At 37.7% G+C, this 13,909-nt stretch overlaps 1 protein-coding gene across 1 annotated transcript; it reads right to left on the bottom strand.

The window, feature by feature from the left end:
• slc13a2 (solute carrier family 13 member 2) lies at nucleotides 1–12,793 on the bottom strand. The gene is made up of 12 exons (XM_037687336.1): nucleotides 12,606–12,793; nucleotides 8,310–8,438; nucleotides 7,560–7,696; nucleotides 5,674–5,918; nucleotides 5,420–5,597; nucleotides 5,216–5,338; nucleotides 4,030–4,239; nucleotides 2,379–2,479; nucleotides 2,161–2,276; nucleotides 1,209–1,370; nucleotides 994–1,131; nucleotides 1–819 (listed from the first exon to the last, which is right to left on the bottom strand). Exons 1-12 carry the CDS (start codon nucleotides 12,705–12,707, stop codon nucleotides 688–690), a joined length of 1,773 nt encoding a protein of 590 aa, XP_037543264.1. The 5' UTR covers nucleotides 12,708–12,793; the 3' UTR covers nucleotides 1–687.
• Nucleotides 12,794–13,909: the final 1,116 nt, after the last annotated feature.

The following is a 13,909-nucleotide window of genomic DNA, read 5'->3' as shown; positions in this document are numbered from 1 at the left end:
TTGGTGTTTGCACAAAGAAAAGTTGATGCGTGCTCGGTTTGACAAAAAAAAAAAAAAGAAAAAATACTGATACAAATAAAATACTCCACCAAAAAGAGAAAGACTTACAATTAATAAGGCTTTCAGTAATAAGTTAAATTAACTGATACAGTTAATTCTCTCTCTTTTGTTTCCATTGTGCATGTAAAACAGCAACAACCTGACAAACAGCTCTGCTTTAAAGAATCGATCCAACCTGTATCTGTAAATGATAAACAGATTAATAAAATGATAACATTTGCAGGAGAGTGTCCTTGAGGAAATGACCTCCATTTTTTTCTCGTTTGTTCGGTTCCTGGTACGAGGAAGTACTGAACACTAGAAGTTTAATAGTAATAAAAGATCAGCAGACTTCAAGGACTATCTTCATTGCAACTGTCAGTCTATAAACAGCAGCTCTTTTGGAATATGGTTACTGATTCTTTTATCTTTTTATGCTTCATTTTCTAAAACTGAAGTCACGTTCTTGTTAAAAGGCCGTGAACATCATCGGTTTACGTGATGGAGGAGGTCTTTGAGACCAAAATATTTTCTGGGAAACTTAAAGCAGATTAGACTTTACTTGGCTGAATAAATTAAACTTTTATAAAACATAATTTCAGAAGCTTTAACACCGTTTTGGTCGTTCCTTCTGTTTATCTGTCAACTCTAAGGAAGGCTGTGTGTGTTGTTGGCCCACTGAGGGAAGGTGCCCATGTCGAACATGGCGTACCCCCAGGTGTTGATGCCTAAATTAATGCACAGGATCCCAATGAGGTTCAGCATGAAGCCGGCTCTCACCTGAAGGAGCAGATGGTCACATAATGTTAGGATACAGCAGATAAATAATTTAAAAATCTTTACAAGCATTCAACTGATATATTCTCCCCCAAATCCAAGACTTGAAACATTTCACAACCAAGTCTCCAACTTCTGACTCGATTTAAATTAAAATCAAGATTGTTTGAACCTCACCATGTCTATGACTTTGAGATTTCCGAATGAGAAGGCGATGGCGTTTGGGGGCGTGGCCACGGGCAGCATGAAGGCCAGAGAGGAAGCGATTGTGCAGGGCAGCATCACGTAAAGAGGGTGTATCTGGATAGCCGTGGCCTTAAGACACAAAACATTTACTACATGCAGATACCCACGATGGAGGTTTGCTTTTGTTAAAGACGGGGTTTATTTACCATTGAGGCCAGTATGGGCAGGAACAGAGTGGTGGTGGCGGTGTTGCTGGAGCACTCGGTGAATGTTGCAACAAGCAGGGAGAGCAGGATCGAGATGGCAAAGGGGGGGATTTTCTGCAGAGGTGCCAAACTAGCTCCCAGCCATTTGGACAAACCTGACACCTGCAAACCATAACTGGGTCTTCAAACAACAAACTGGGACTGTGAGAAGATCTATGGAAATCTAAAAACACGGTTACCAGTTGCATATTTAGCCTTAACTGTAGTAAAATCTTTAAGAATTATTATGGATAGATTTAAAAAAAAGAAATTATTTAATGAGGCTCTTTTAAATGAATAATTTGTTTACTTTACCCAGCAAAAGTTTGAGTTGTGAGCCTCCATGACTTATAATTTGCAGGTCAAAAGTAAAAGTAAAATTTTTGCTTTTAAACCCCGAAATTCTCCAGATAAATATATTTTCATAACCCATTGATCCCCTTGATATTGTATCTTAATTTGTCCTTCGGTAAATAATCTTAATATCAGTTTTGAAGAAACTGAATAACAGTTTATCTGGAGATTTGTCTATTAAGATTGTGTGGCCTGCCGGCATGATTTATTTCTTAAATTTGACACAAAAACTGTGAGAAAACTGAGAACCAATCAAAATTGGCATCTATAATCACAACTTTAATTGTTTTTCTTCCTGAGATCTGAACTTTTATGTCTGTTATTCAAGATAAAGGTGAGGTATTGACATTTCAAAAATCAAATATAAATCAAGTTATTAATGATGCCATTAGTCATTCATAACTAAGCCCAGTATAATATATTCAAAAACACAGATCATCGTCTAAAATCTCAGTTTTCTCTGAGTATGAACTTTAGTTTTGGCAACTGATGATTTACATGTTTTTACAGCTGTAAATAAATGTGCGCGTAAAATCCCGTGAAAACAGGTGATGTTTACCTCGCTGCCGGCAGCCAGAGCGAAGCCTCCTCCCAGCAGCAGGATGATGTTCCAGGGCATTCGCTCGTGAACGACCTTCCAGCTCAGCAGAGTGGGAGGAGCCTTCACCATCTTACCTGTGAGACCCAGGTAAGACAGAAAACAATAAATGCACTGGGACATTGTGTCATACCTGCTTGTGACCAAGAATCAGAACCAGGTCAACTAAAACATCTGACCTGCCTCGTTGTAGCCGTAGCTGCCACATGTGGGCAGCCGAGAGGGAATGACGAAGAAGAGCATGGACATGAAGATGGCGACAGTTCCATCTGAAACAAATCTGAGAGAAACAACACAACGTTACTCAATGATGGTACTACACATTCTTCTTTGTCCTGTCCTCGTAAAAAAACAACAACTCTGACAAAAACTAACATCTACAACATTTGTGATAAATAGCTGATCAAGAGTGTTAATGTTTAAGTTTGAAGTAAAAAAAGATGAAAAAACAAAAAAGAGCTACTATTTTATTCCAGCAATGTTCGGTCAGGTCATTTGGATGTTTGTTTGTTTTTTTCTTTCTTTTTCGTGGAGACGTTTCGTCCTTCATCCAAAGGACTTCTTCAATCCAAGAAGCATCCAAACAAAACTGATTCCCACAAACAGCATACTCCATAGTGGAAAAGAACAGTTTGCTGGTGCTAAGATGGCCTCTAGGGCCTGCCCTCTCCCTCGTCCACTCCTCTGAGACAGTCACACCAAACTGGTTCAAAACACCAAAGTTCATGCTCAATAATTCATGTATAAAATCCAACAATGTTCAGTCAGGTCATCTGGAAGGCTTCTTGGATTATTGAGCATGAACTTTAGTGTTTTGAACCACTTTGGCATGACTGTCTCAGAGAAGTTGACAAGGGAGAGGGTGGGCCCCGGAGGAGAGGGTGGGCCCCGGAGGCCATCTTGGCACCAGCAAACTGTTTTTTTTTTTTTCACTATGGAGTATGCTGTTTGTGGGAATCGGATTTGTTTGGTGGCTTCTCGGATTGAAGAAGTCCTTTGGATGAAGGACGAAACGTCTCAGCACAAAAAAATAAATAAATAAAATAAACCTACCAGGTGACCTGACTGAACATTGTTGTATTTTATACCTGGATTATTGAGCATGAACTTTGGTACTATTTTATAATTCTGAAAGCCAAAAATATATGCAGTCTGTATAATCAGAACTATTCCAAAAGCATAAACCTTGGCCAGCTTATTTTATACAAGTATGTTTTATATATTAACAGCATTTGTGAGAAAAAAAAAAAAAAACTACATCAAGACTTGACAAGCAAAGATTGTGAGAAACCAAAATGGTGCAGTGCTTCATTCACAAATAGCCACAACTAGTTTTTCTTCTTTTTCCCAACATCTGGGTGACTTTGTCTTGACTATGGTGTTATAAAATGTTAAATACGTGCTGTAAGGACTGAGATGTCAAAGCAGTCAGAGAATAAAAAGCTAAAATTATTTTGAGAGAATCTTTGACCATGCTCCTAGCTCTGATGCGCTGTCAATGTGATTGCCACTTACTTGCATGGCATCGTTTTTATCTGAGCAGAAACTCTTCTTTAAGAATGAAAAAATGTAATAGAATTTTTTGGAGTTTTGTAGTGATGCAAAAGTGAAACCCAGTATCTAAAATATTTTATAGGACATTTGTTTGAACTGCAAGAAAATCTAGATACGCTTTTGAATGAAACTTGATTGAATAGCTGGACTCTTCTATCAAAACTCCTCACTAATTCTCCAAGCTGAGATCACTCTGACCACTGTCCAGTGCAGGTAAGATAATGACTACATTTTTTACAGTCATGAGCAAAAAGAGAGGGAAATGAAAAGACTTACGCCCCATCCTGATTGAAGAGCACCGTGGCCCAGCCAGGAATGAAGCCCGGCTCCCTGGTGAACCAGAGGAGCACGAGCAGGACAAAGATGGTGAGCACGGCTCCTTCAGCAAACTTCATACTGCCCAGCTTCTTGTATTCGCCTCGCATCACATCATAAGCCTCTATATCTCTGTCACTTTTCATGCCACAGCTGAATGACCTTTTCAGACTGAAAAAATAAAACAAAATGTGCCCAGATGTTCCAGATCAGAACAAAAAATTGTGCAGAAGAGTTAAACACTGAGATAAACAGATGCTGAATTATATTCAACTATTCATAAAATATTCAGCACAGTTTAGGTTGTTCAAATGCAATTCAAAGTACATTACAGCTGATTGACAAAATGTGGAAAATAAACAATTGATAAAGACAATACTGCAGTAAAATGTTAAAAGGTGAACGGATTAGAAAAGGCATGCTTAGTTCAGATACTGTTCAGTGACCTGAGATGACTTCTGTTGTGACTTGGTGCTATATAAATAAACTGAATTGAATTGAATTGAATACTGTAGATAATGAACAACAAAGTTCAAGATTTTATCATACAGAGGAAAAAATTATTGGTATAGTAAAACTGCAGCAATCTAAAATTAAGTACATGAATAAGGAAAAACTGCTTTTAAAAGTCAAATGTATTTATAAAGCAACTTAACTGGAATAAGTTTTTTTTTTTTGTAGAACATAATTTAACTGTTGATTAAACTTAAAAGTCAGAGTCTAAAACCATCCCGAGATTTGTAACAGACTGCTTCAGGCTGAAGAGAGTCAAGATTTACAAGTTCAGAGACAGCGGTAGACCTAGGTCTAAACACAATGACTTCAGTTTTCTGATCATTAAAACTTAAAAAAATGTGAAGTCATCCATGCCTCAAAACATTTTAACAGAAGGTGAATGGAGCAGGAACTGTTGGGTTTCAAGGGCAGATAAATCTGACAATCATCAGCATAACAATTAAATGAAAGGCCATGTTTCCTCGGGATATATCCCAAAGGCAGCAGATAGAGTGAAAATAAAAGGGGTCCAAGAATCAAGCCCTGTGGGATCCCAAAAGTGTACATGGGATGCTGATTACTGAAACGTAAAAAGTCAACATTCAGTTATCAGATACACCTAAATCAGAGAGTGAAAAGTCGGTTGTCTTACTTGAAGCCCAGAAAGATACACTGCAGCCAGAGCCAGGAGATCACCAGCATGAGCACCATGTTGGGGAAAGCAAAACCGAACCAGCTGGCAAAGTTGATCACATCTCCGTTTCCAGGGAATAGCCTTTAGAAAAGAGGATTTTGAGTGACGAGAAGAGCAGAAACATATAAACAGTTTTTAACTTTGTTTTGATCAGCGCCTCACTTGTCCATTTGACCCTTGAGGATGAGGTTGGGGGTCGTGCCGGTTAGTGTGGCCGTGCCTCCGATGCTGGCAGAGTAACACACGCTCAGACTCATCCCTTTAGTCAGGAGCTCATACTTTGCCTCCATAGCCTTTCTTCTGGAGTCTGCCATGGACTCTGAGTTTTGCATCGGCTCAGCTGAATATTGATATGAGGAAGTTAATATTGGTGGTATTTTCTGTGAATTCATCCCCGCAGTCGACATTTCACCTACCGACACCATTCTCCTTTGGAGGCTTTTTCTCATCTTCCATTTCGTCCTTGGTATCTATAATCTCCAGCTCAAACGCAAGGTTTTCTTGAGCAGCAATCTGGAAATCTCGCTCCTCTGCTCGAGCCTCTGTTGCTTGCAGCTGCTGGAGCACAGCGTTAGCGATGGGCAGCATCATGGCCGTGGTGGCTGTATTGCTGATCCACATGGACAGGAAGGACGACACAATCATGAACCCCATCATTAAGCTGAAAGAGAGAGGAGTAAAGATATTCATGAGCTGTGATGCAACGCATTTAGGAGGAAATTTGTAGTTTTTTTTGTTTGTTTTAATACATTACTGTAGTTACTCATGTTAAATATCCCTTTTTTTTCAGTTCCATCTATATATTTTTGTGGGTTATGCAGTACAGTTAGACTTAGGAATCAAAATATGTGGTTAGCTTTAATTCAATTTCAATTCAGTTTATTTATATAGTGCCAAGTCACAACAGAAGTCGTCTCAGGACACTGACCAGAAACATTCATATACATAAAAAGTAAGTTAATAACGTTATTTATCTGAGGAGCAGACTACTTTGAGTCCATTGCAGACTCTCATCTTGAGCAAGCATGAAGGCAACAGTGGAAAGGAAAAACTCCCTCATTTGGGAAGAAACCTTTGGCAGAACCAGACTTAGGACAAGTGCCCATCTGCTTTGACCAGCTGGGTTTGAGAGGAACAGATACACAATGGCAGGTCAAGAATCACGTTAAGATAGACATAGTATCCAATGAAAACTATTCAATTTCATCAATTAATTTTAAGAAATGTGGTCAGTTTGTCCTCCAGTAGTCTAAGCTTAAGACAGCATAACAAGCCAACCCTAACTATAGGATTTATCAAAAAGGAAAGTCTTAATCCCAGTCTTAAAACTGGACAATGTGTCAGCCTCACGGATAGAAACTGGAAGTTGATTCCACAAGAGAGGAGCCTGATAACTGAAAGATCTTCCTCCCATTCTGCTCTTGGAAACTCTAGGAACCGCAAGTAAGCCTGCAGTCTGAGAGCAAAGTGCTCTGTTAGTAAAATATGGGACAATAAGATCTGTAATATAAGATGGAGCTAGGTTGTTGAGAGTTTTGTAGGTTAGAAGTAAGATTTTGACTTCAATTCTGGATTTTTGACAGCTTTAGGCATCATCTTTTCCAGATTATCCTTAGGAACCAAAAGTATTTGGTGCTTCTTAGTTTTGTGCAGGAATAGAGTACTTGGGTAGGTTTGAGAAAAGATGTTCAAAATGCTCAGCCATTTAATGATGGACCAGCATGTGAGGCATGGACATAAAAATCCAACTTTTCCCCAAAGACCCATAAAAATGAGTCACCAAGAGTTACCTTCTTGTTTTGTTTGTAACGCAGGGTTCTCAACAAAACTGTTGCATCATTGTAGATTTTATGGTGAACTTTAAGCATGCACAGCTGCCAGTACTGTAAACCTGTAGTTTCACATAAAACTGTACAATGTGTTTCACAGTGGTAAAAGATTTATGGTTTAAAGTTGTTGAAAGGTACTTTGTAGTTTAGCATAAACAAAGTACATATACTGTATAACTTGTGAATGTGATTACATTTCTGAGGAAACTGATGCCAACACTGCAGCCGTGGCTATGCCACAAAAAAAAAAAAAAAAAATCAAGGATGAAAGTTTATGCTTAAGGCTAAAATTTGCAGCACACATTTGATTTTACAATATCGAGTAGCACTTTTTTTTTGTTTCTGTGTTGTTTTTGTATTTAAAGTGTCAGTTTTATGTCATGAAAAGCACCAAATTATAAAGAAAGAGAGCATAATTTGAAGGGATTGACTCTGCAGAAGTACACAGCTTAGCCACATCACGACTTTCTTACAGAGCTGGACGAACACCAACCAGCAGCAAAACTCGGAGGGCGATGCGTTTATGAAGGTTCCAGTTCTCCACTGCGATGGCCACCAAGAGGCCTCCGATGAACAGCATGTTGGAGTCTTTCAGGTACTCAATGCTGACCTGAAACCATTTAGTCAAATCAGCCAAAATTATGGTAGTTACTGTAACTATCCTTTAGTAACCTGTGAAAATGCTGACGCCATGTCTTTGTAATCGTTTTATGAATAATAAAAGTGGGACTCTGGTGGGATCAGCAGGTTTTTATGACTATAAAAGTACATTTAAAAATAACTGACTCCAAGTCAGATTATTTCTTTCAGAAGTTTGCGCTTCATGAGTCCAGACGACGCCAGAGTTCATGTCTGATTTAAAATTTATCTCACTTGGCACAGTCAATTACACGCCTCCTGGTCTTGAGATCAGATATGCTCTACACTACATCTTAATCTAACTGAATTATCGAATTATCAATTTATTATGACCCCTTGTGATTACTTGTTCTTTTCAGACACACAGGTATCTCAGCATGGCACTAAATCCTGTGCAAGTAGGCTACTGTCAAATACTTTGTCCTTGCGTAATATACTAAGAACTGAAACAAAACAAATAGAATGTATTAAAATTGTCTGTGAAGCTTTTAGTTAAAAGCAACAGCTGAGTATCGAGAACATACATGTAGGTAAAGTATAAGCTGTGACATATTGATGCATAAAAGTGTAAACAGAGACCGTACATCTCCAGCTTTCATGATGCCCATCATGGGGAAAAGGACGATGGGAAGCAGGGCGGTCACAGCCAGAGGCATGCACTCTGTGCACCAATAAAGAGCCATAAGGATGATCGCATAGCCGCATTTCGCCTCCTGAAAACACACAAACACAAGTGGAAATAGGATCAGAGCTTAAATTAGGCTATCCAACAGTGGGGGATACCAATTTAACACATTATCTAATTAGATCACTCATTTACTTAAACAAATATCGTGTTAGAAATCAGATGCTCTGTTGGATTTTGAATAGAAAAAGAGCGTCCATAAAACAACATCCAAAGAAAGTTCCTGACCTCTTTTTGTCTTTTACTTATGGTAGCTTTGATGGTTGCCTAAAGTTGCATCTAGTCTATTTTTTTGTTTATAGCTTAGCAGTCAGTATGACTGAGAAGATTTGTATGAATGTTTTATTTATTTATTTATTTGACCAACTAATATGGCATCATCATTATCTGCAAACTGAGTCAGGCTGATTAAAAGATTTTATTAGAAGAGAATTTAAAATATAAAGAACTTTTCACAGCTTTGTAACGCAGGGAGCAGAGCTGACTGAGGAAAAGAATTGTGTTGGAGCTCCTCAACAAGATGATTTAGATCAGCTAAAGAAACTTTGCACACAAGCAGGAAAAGGTTAGACTTCAATACACACACACATATATATATATACACTTCAGTATGGCAACACAGAAGATTTTATTCTCTGTGTTAAAGTCACACAAAAATATATTGCAAGTAATCTTGCATTTTATTTGATCACTTTTTGAATTAAGGCCATGCACTGAATATATGATTCTATATATATATATAAAATATATGATTCAAACATAGATGTGCATAGATGAAGGTCTGTGAAAAATGCTTCTGTTAATATAAGTAACATAAAGTTGTGTTGCTCAGTAACATCACTTTGTAAATTTTACACTTTTTTGGGAAAGATGTGACTAAGTTACAGCAGCCTTTTCTTTTTGGGACCGTGGGACCTGTGTTTATTTGTTTGCCTGTTAGCAAAATATCTCATAAACACCTGGACACATTTGAGCGACACTCACTAAACATTCTCAACAACCCAATGGCAGCAAATCCATGAATTAGACCCCAAAAAAGGCTATGATTCAGTTTTAGAGATGCAGAGCTAATATTTGGTATAGTAGCTGAGAGTTATTCTCAACACATACTCTGAATGACTGATCCAGAAAAAAAACTTTGGCCTGCAAGGTGGCAGGAAATATACATCACTTTAGGGAATCATTAGTTTGTAGAGGTTGGGTCTCGGGGAGCTCGAGTAAAAACGTAACTGTTATGTATTTAGTAATAGCAATAAGTAGTTTAGTGGTACTATTTTGTGTGCTAGATGGAAGTACACCAAGTGTGGTGTATGTGCGCATTGATCTGTCTGTGTTCTTCGGCAAATGTTCAATAAAGTAAGTCGAAGGTTCCATTGTGTTCTAATAATTAAGTTATACAGAGAGAACAGTAACATTTATTAATAAAATCAAAAAGTTGACGTAGCAACAGGAAGTAAACAAACACAACGAGACACAGAGGAGAACCAGACTGACTGGAGCAAACACACAATGACAGACGGCTGTGAGGCAGAAAGCTGAGAGACTTTATGTCCAGGGGCAGATGAGCGGGGCAGAGACACCGGGGGCAGATGAGCGTGGGCATGAGCTGAACGAACTGATGGCACAGGGAGGCAATCACACAAACTGACCATGAAGAATCATACTAAATATCATAATAAATAAATGTGAAACGGAAAAACTAAACCCTGAAAAAAAACACAAATCGTGACAGAAATGCTACTTTTATTTTAATAATTTTTTTGACACTTTTGTTGTAACTTTACATTTTTCATTACTTGATTTCATGCAGAGGGCAGCACGGTGGCGCAACTGGTAGAGCTGCTGCCTCTCAGCGAGCAGGTCCTTGGTTCAAACCCCGGTCCAGGGGCCTTTCTGGGTGGAGTTTGCATGTTCTCTCCGTGCATGCATGGGTTTTCTCCGGGTACTCCGGTTTCCTCCCACAGACCAAAAACATGCATGTTAGGCTGATTGGTAACTCTAAATTGTCCATAGATGTGAGTGAGAGAGTGAATGGTTGTTTGTCTCATTTGTCTCTATGTGTTTCTGTGATGGACTTGCGACCCGGCCAGGGTGTACCCCGCCCCTCGCACAGTGATTGCTGGACATGGGCACCAGCGACCCCCGTGACCCAAAATGGAATAAGCGGGTAAAGATAATGGATGGATGGATGGATGGATGGATTTCATGCAGCCCAACTGTGTCTGTGTTAAAGCAAAAATTATTATTTTGGTCCAAACATAAACCTGTTAAATAGTCAAAATAACTTGTAAGATAAGATTCCACACACAACCTGTCATAGTTTTCATATTTTGCTGAGACGGATTTTATCCTGAAGCGACAAACAACAACAGCGTGAATATTTAAAACTCCATATTGGAGGATTTTAAGCATCTAAAGACAGACAGTTGTTGTGAAGTTCAAACTTTTTGTTTTATCTCTGCCTCTGTTTAAAAGGCCATAAGACTTTACAGCTGCAGATAGTAGCAACCCTTGATCACAGACCAAACAGTTTGTTATGCTCATCTCAGATAGCATTTACAGTCTCTTGGGAAAAAAATCAAAAACACAAGCGTTTAAACTGTCCGACACAAAATTTTCCGCTGGTAAACTCACACTGAGCTCCGCAGGATCTGATTTTGGTGCTTTTATTTTGTAATCCAACATTCGGCCGTGTAAAGAAAGTTGGCGCAATGTGCAAAACCGTTGCTAATTTTTAAATTGATTTTGCTTCCAAACTTTCTTGTGATCATTTAAAGCGATTTGATTAAAGACTTCCTGGAGTTCTTTCAGTTTCTTTTTCACTGTAGCTGCCATTTAAGAAAGCAAAAGTTCATTTGAAGAGAATAAAGGAAAACTGTGGTGCTATAACACTGTAATGTTTAAAACCTGAATTATGTTTTTCCATAGGATGAAATCTGATGCGTTTTAAAAAGATAATTGCAATGGACAGTCAATAGCCATAAAAGAGTAATAAAATCTGTGTGCAGTACTCTAACGTCACCTTAAATGATTTATTAGAGATAATCAACAAACTCGTAAGGAAAAAAAAAACAGGTAATTTTTGCTGTTTTAGTACCATTTAGGTGAACTGTGCTTATAAATACATTTGTTACCTGCAGATATTAGTTTGAGAGGTTTGTGCTTTGATTTATGTTATCTAGATTAGATAAGCTAGAGAAAACTTTAGCATTAGTCCATGAAAAGGAGTTGACATGACCTCAAACTTTGTCAAACATCACCCAGCATTCTCAGAGCTTATCGTGACTCTTCCTCATATTTTAAATTTAAACATGAGATCATTTAAAAATGGCGCAAGTTGGAAACACTGAAAGCTTTTTTTTTTATATATATATTTTCATAATTTATAAGATGCAATATTTTAAATTATTTGTGGTCATTCAAATTGATTGTTCGCTTTATGGATTTTTGTTTTGTTTAAATAATTATTAACCTTTTTCAGATCACGTGAAGTCATTTTGTGTCAAATCTTGAGTTCATTTAAAAGCGTGATTCTAAAAAAATCACTGTTTTTCTTTTTGTGTATTTTGTGTGCGTGTCAAAAGTATCCAGACCTTTTATTTTTACTTTTTTTTTTGTAAATATTTCTTTGATTCGTTAAAATTTTCAAAAGCTTTTTTCTCCACACAAAGCAAAAACAAAATCTGTACAATAGTTTCCACATCACACATCATCCAGGTAAAAATGTATCACTTTAGGGTTTTTTTTAATTCAGAAAAATGTCTGCTTTACATTTTATAATCTGGCAAAATGTTTAAAATTTATATTTTTCATTCAATGGAATCTTTAAAATCTCATTTTAATTTTTAAGATTCAAAAGCTAACGTCAAAAACAAATGTCTCAATTTTTCTGACTTTGGCAATAAATCTTCAGATCCACCATCTATGACTACTTTGAATTAATAAAATTTAGACTATTTTTGTTATTTTAAAGACAAATTAACAGATGATCTGAACAATTAAATGTTATCTAATTTTAAAGATAAATAACTGTGTTGAATTAGTCTCTCCTGCAGTTTTAACCAGCTTTTTAACGTCAATGGACTCCTGACGTTGAACTGCATAACAAGGAAGAAGGAGAAAGCTGCGAGCTCAGACAGGAAACAGGTATTTACAGAAGACCCTTTTTAGCCGTCGCACACACAAACACACTCACCGGTGTCGGAATGGCTAGTGGCAGGGGTAGAAAGAGGAGTGGAGTGACGACGATGATGATGTAGTTTCTGTGGTACCACAACCATTTCAACCAGCTTCCCATGGTGCTCTCAGAATAACTTAAATTTAAAAAAGCTTGAAGTTAAAAGAGTCAGCTAAAGCCTGATTAAACCCAAACAGCTGATCAAAATGTAGACACTTGTCTGAAATGAGGAAGAGGCCACGTGCTGATGGGAAGAGAGAAAAAAGATCTATGATTAATCTAAAAGTAAAGAAGTGCTCGTCAAAAAGCTGCTCGGCTAAGGAGGCTCAAATCAGCGCAATTTAGTCTCTATATCTGCGTTTGTGTATCAAACATTAACCCAGCGCACAATCCTTGACGAAGCAGCTGAAGCTGCTGGTTAAAAAGAGACAGGACAGCAGTTCAGAGAAGAGGGAGGGGAGGACAGATGAAGGGACAGATAGTCGAACAAAAGACAGGTTTGTCAGGCACACGGCTCTGTCATGTCTAACCAAAGGTCAAGGGGCGTGCATGTAACCCACTCACTCACCGAGCGTTTCACTTGTTTCAAGGATATTCTGCAGGTAAAGTCTAACTTTGAAGTAGTTATCCAGCAGTCTGCAGTCACCATAAACAAACAAGTAAACACCTTTTCCTGTTTGGTTCAAATGAGACGCTCAACTTGTTCTCAGAAGTTGGAATTTCTGAGTTCTATGATGGAAAAATCTGACATATGTCAAAATCCAATATATCTGCCATGAGTATGAATTAGCAACAGTAATCAACTTTTTATTTTCTCTTCTATTAGTTTGCATCTCATTAATCTAGACACACACATACACAACATTCAAACTACTACTGGTGAACATGTTACAGTGCTTGAATCCGCAGAAAGCGATTACATTTATTATTATCGACCTAAAATAGTTAACCTGGTTACTGGAAACAATGATTATCACGTCTAGTTTCTCCCATTTGCAGCTGAATCACAAATGAGTCATTTCTAGATATGTTCTGACATCCAATGGAAGTGAAGCACAGTGCAATCAATTCATTAACTGCAATGAAAAGAAAGAGAATTTGCTTTGTATTGGATGATATATATATATATATATTTTTTTTTTTTTTTTTATGTAGCAAGCTAGCTGTTTCTTTGTGCTCAGGCCTTTAACTAATGGAATATCCCTGAATGTTAACATTTAGATAATAGTTTGTCATAATTTGCATCATAAAGACAGATGATTTAAGCAGAGTCTGATTCAAAATTATCTTTATTTTTAATGTATATTAACGTACAGCCTAGA

This window comes from Nematolebias whitei, chromosome 14 (assembly GCF_014905685.2).
Source record: "Nematolebias whitei isolate Nwh7 chromosome 14, NemWhi1, whole genome shotgun sequence".
Lineage (NCBI taxonomy): Eukaryota > Metazoa > Chordata > Actinopteri > Cyprinodontiformes > Rivulidae > Nematolebias > Nematolebias whitei.
Note: the sequence above shows the minus strand (reverse complement) of the source record. Positions and strands in the feature narration are given on the sequence as shown.

Bases quoted from the DNA above. Each gene is read 5' to 3' on its own strand.
- slc13a2 (XM_037687336.1), bottom strand. From the start codon at position 12,707: ATGGGAAGCTGGTTGAAATGGTTGTGGTACCACAGAAACTACATCATC. The intron at 8,439-12,605 runs GTGAGTGTGTTT...GTGTGTTTTCAG, and splicing joins CACTAGCCATTCCGACACCG to GAGGCGAAATGCGGCTATGC. The intron at 5,339-5,419 runs GTGAGGCGCTGA...TCTTTTCTAAAG, and splicing joins CTCAAGGGTCAAATGGACAA to GCTATTCCCTGGAAACGGAG.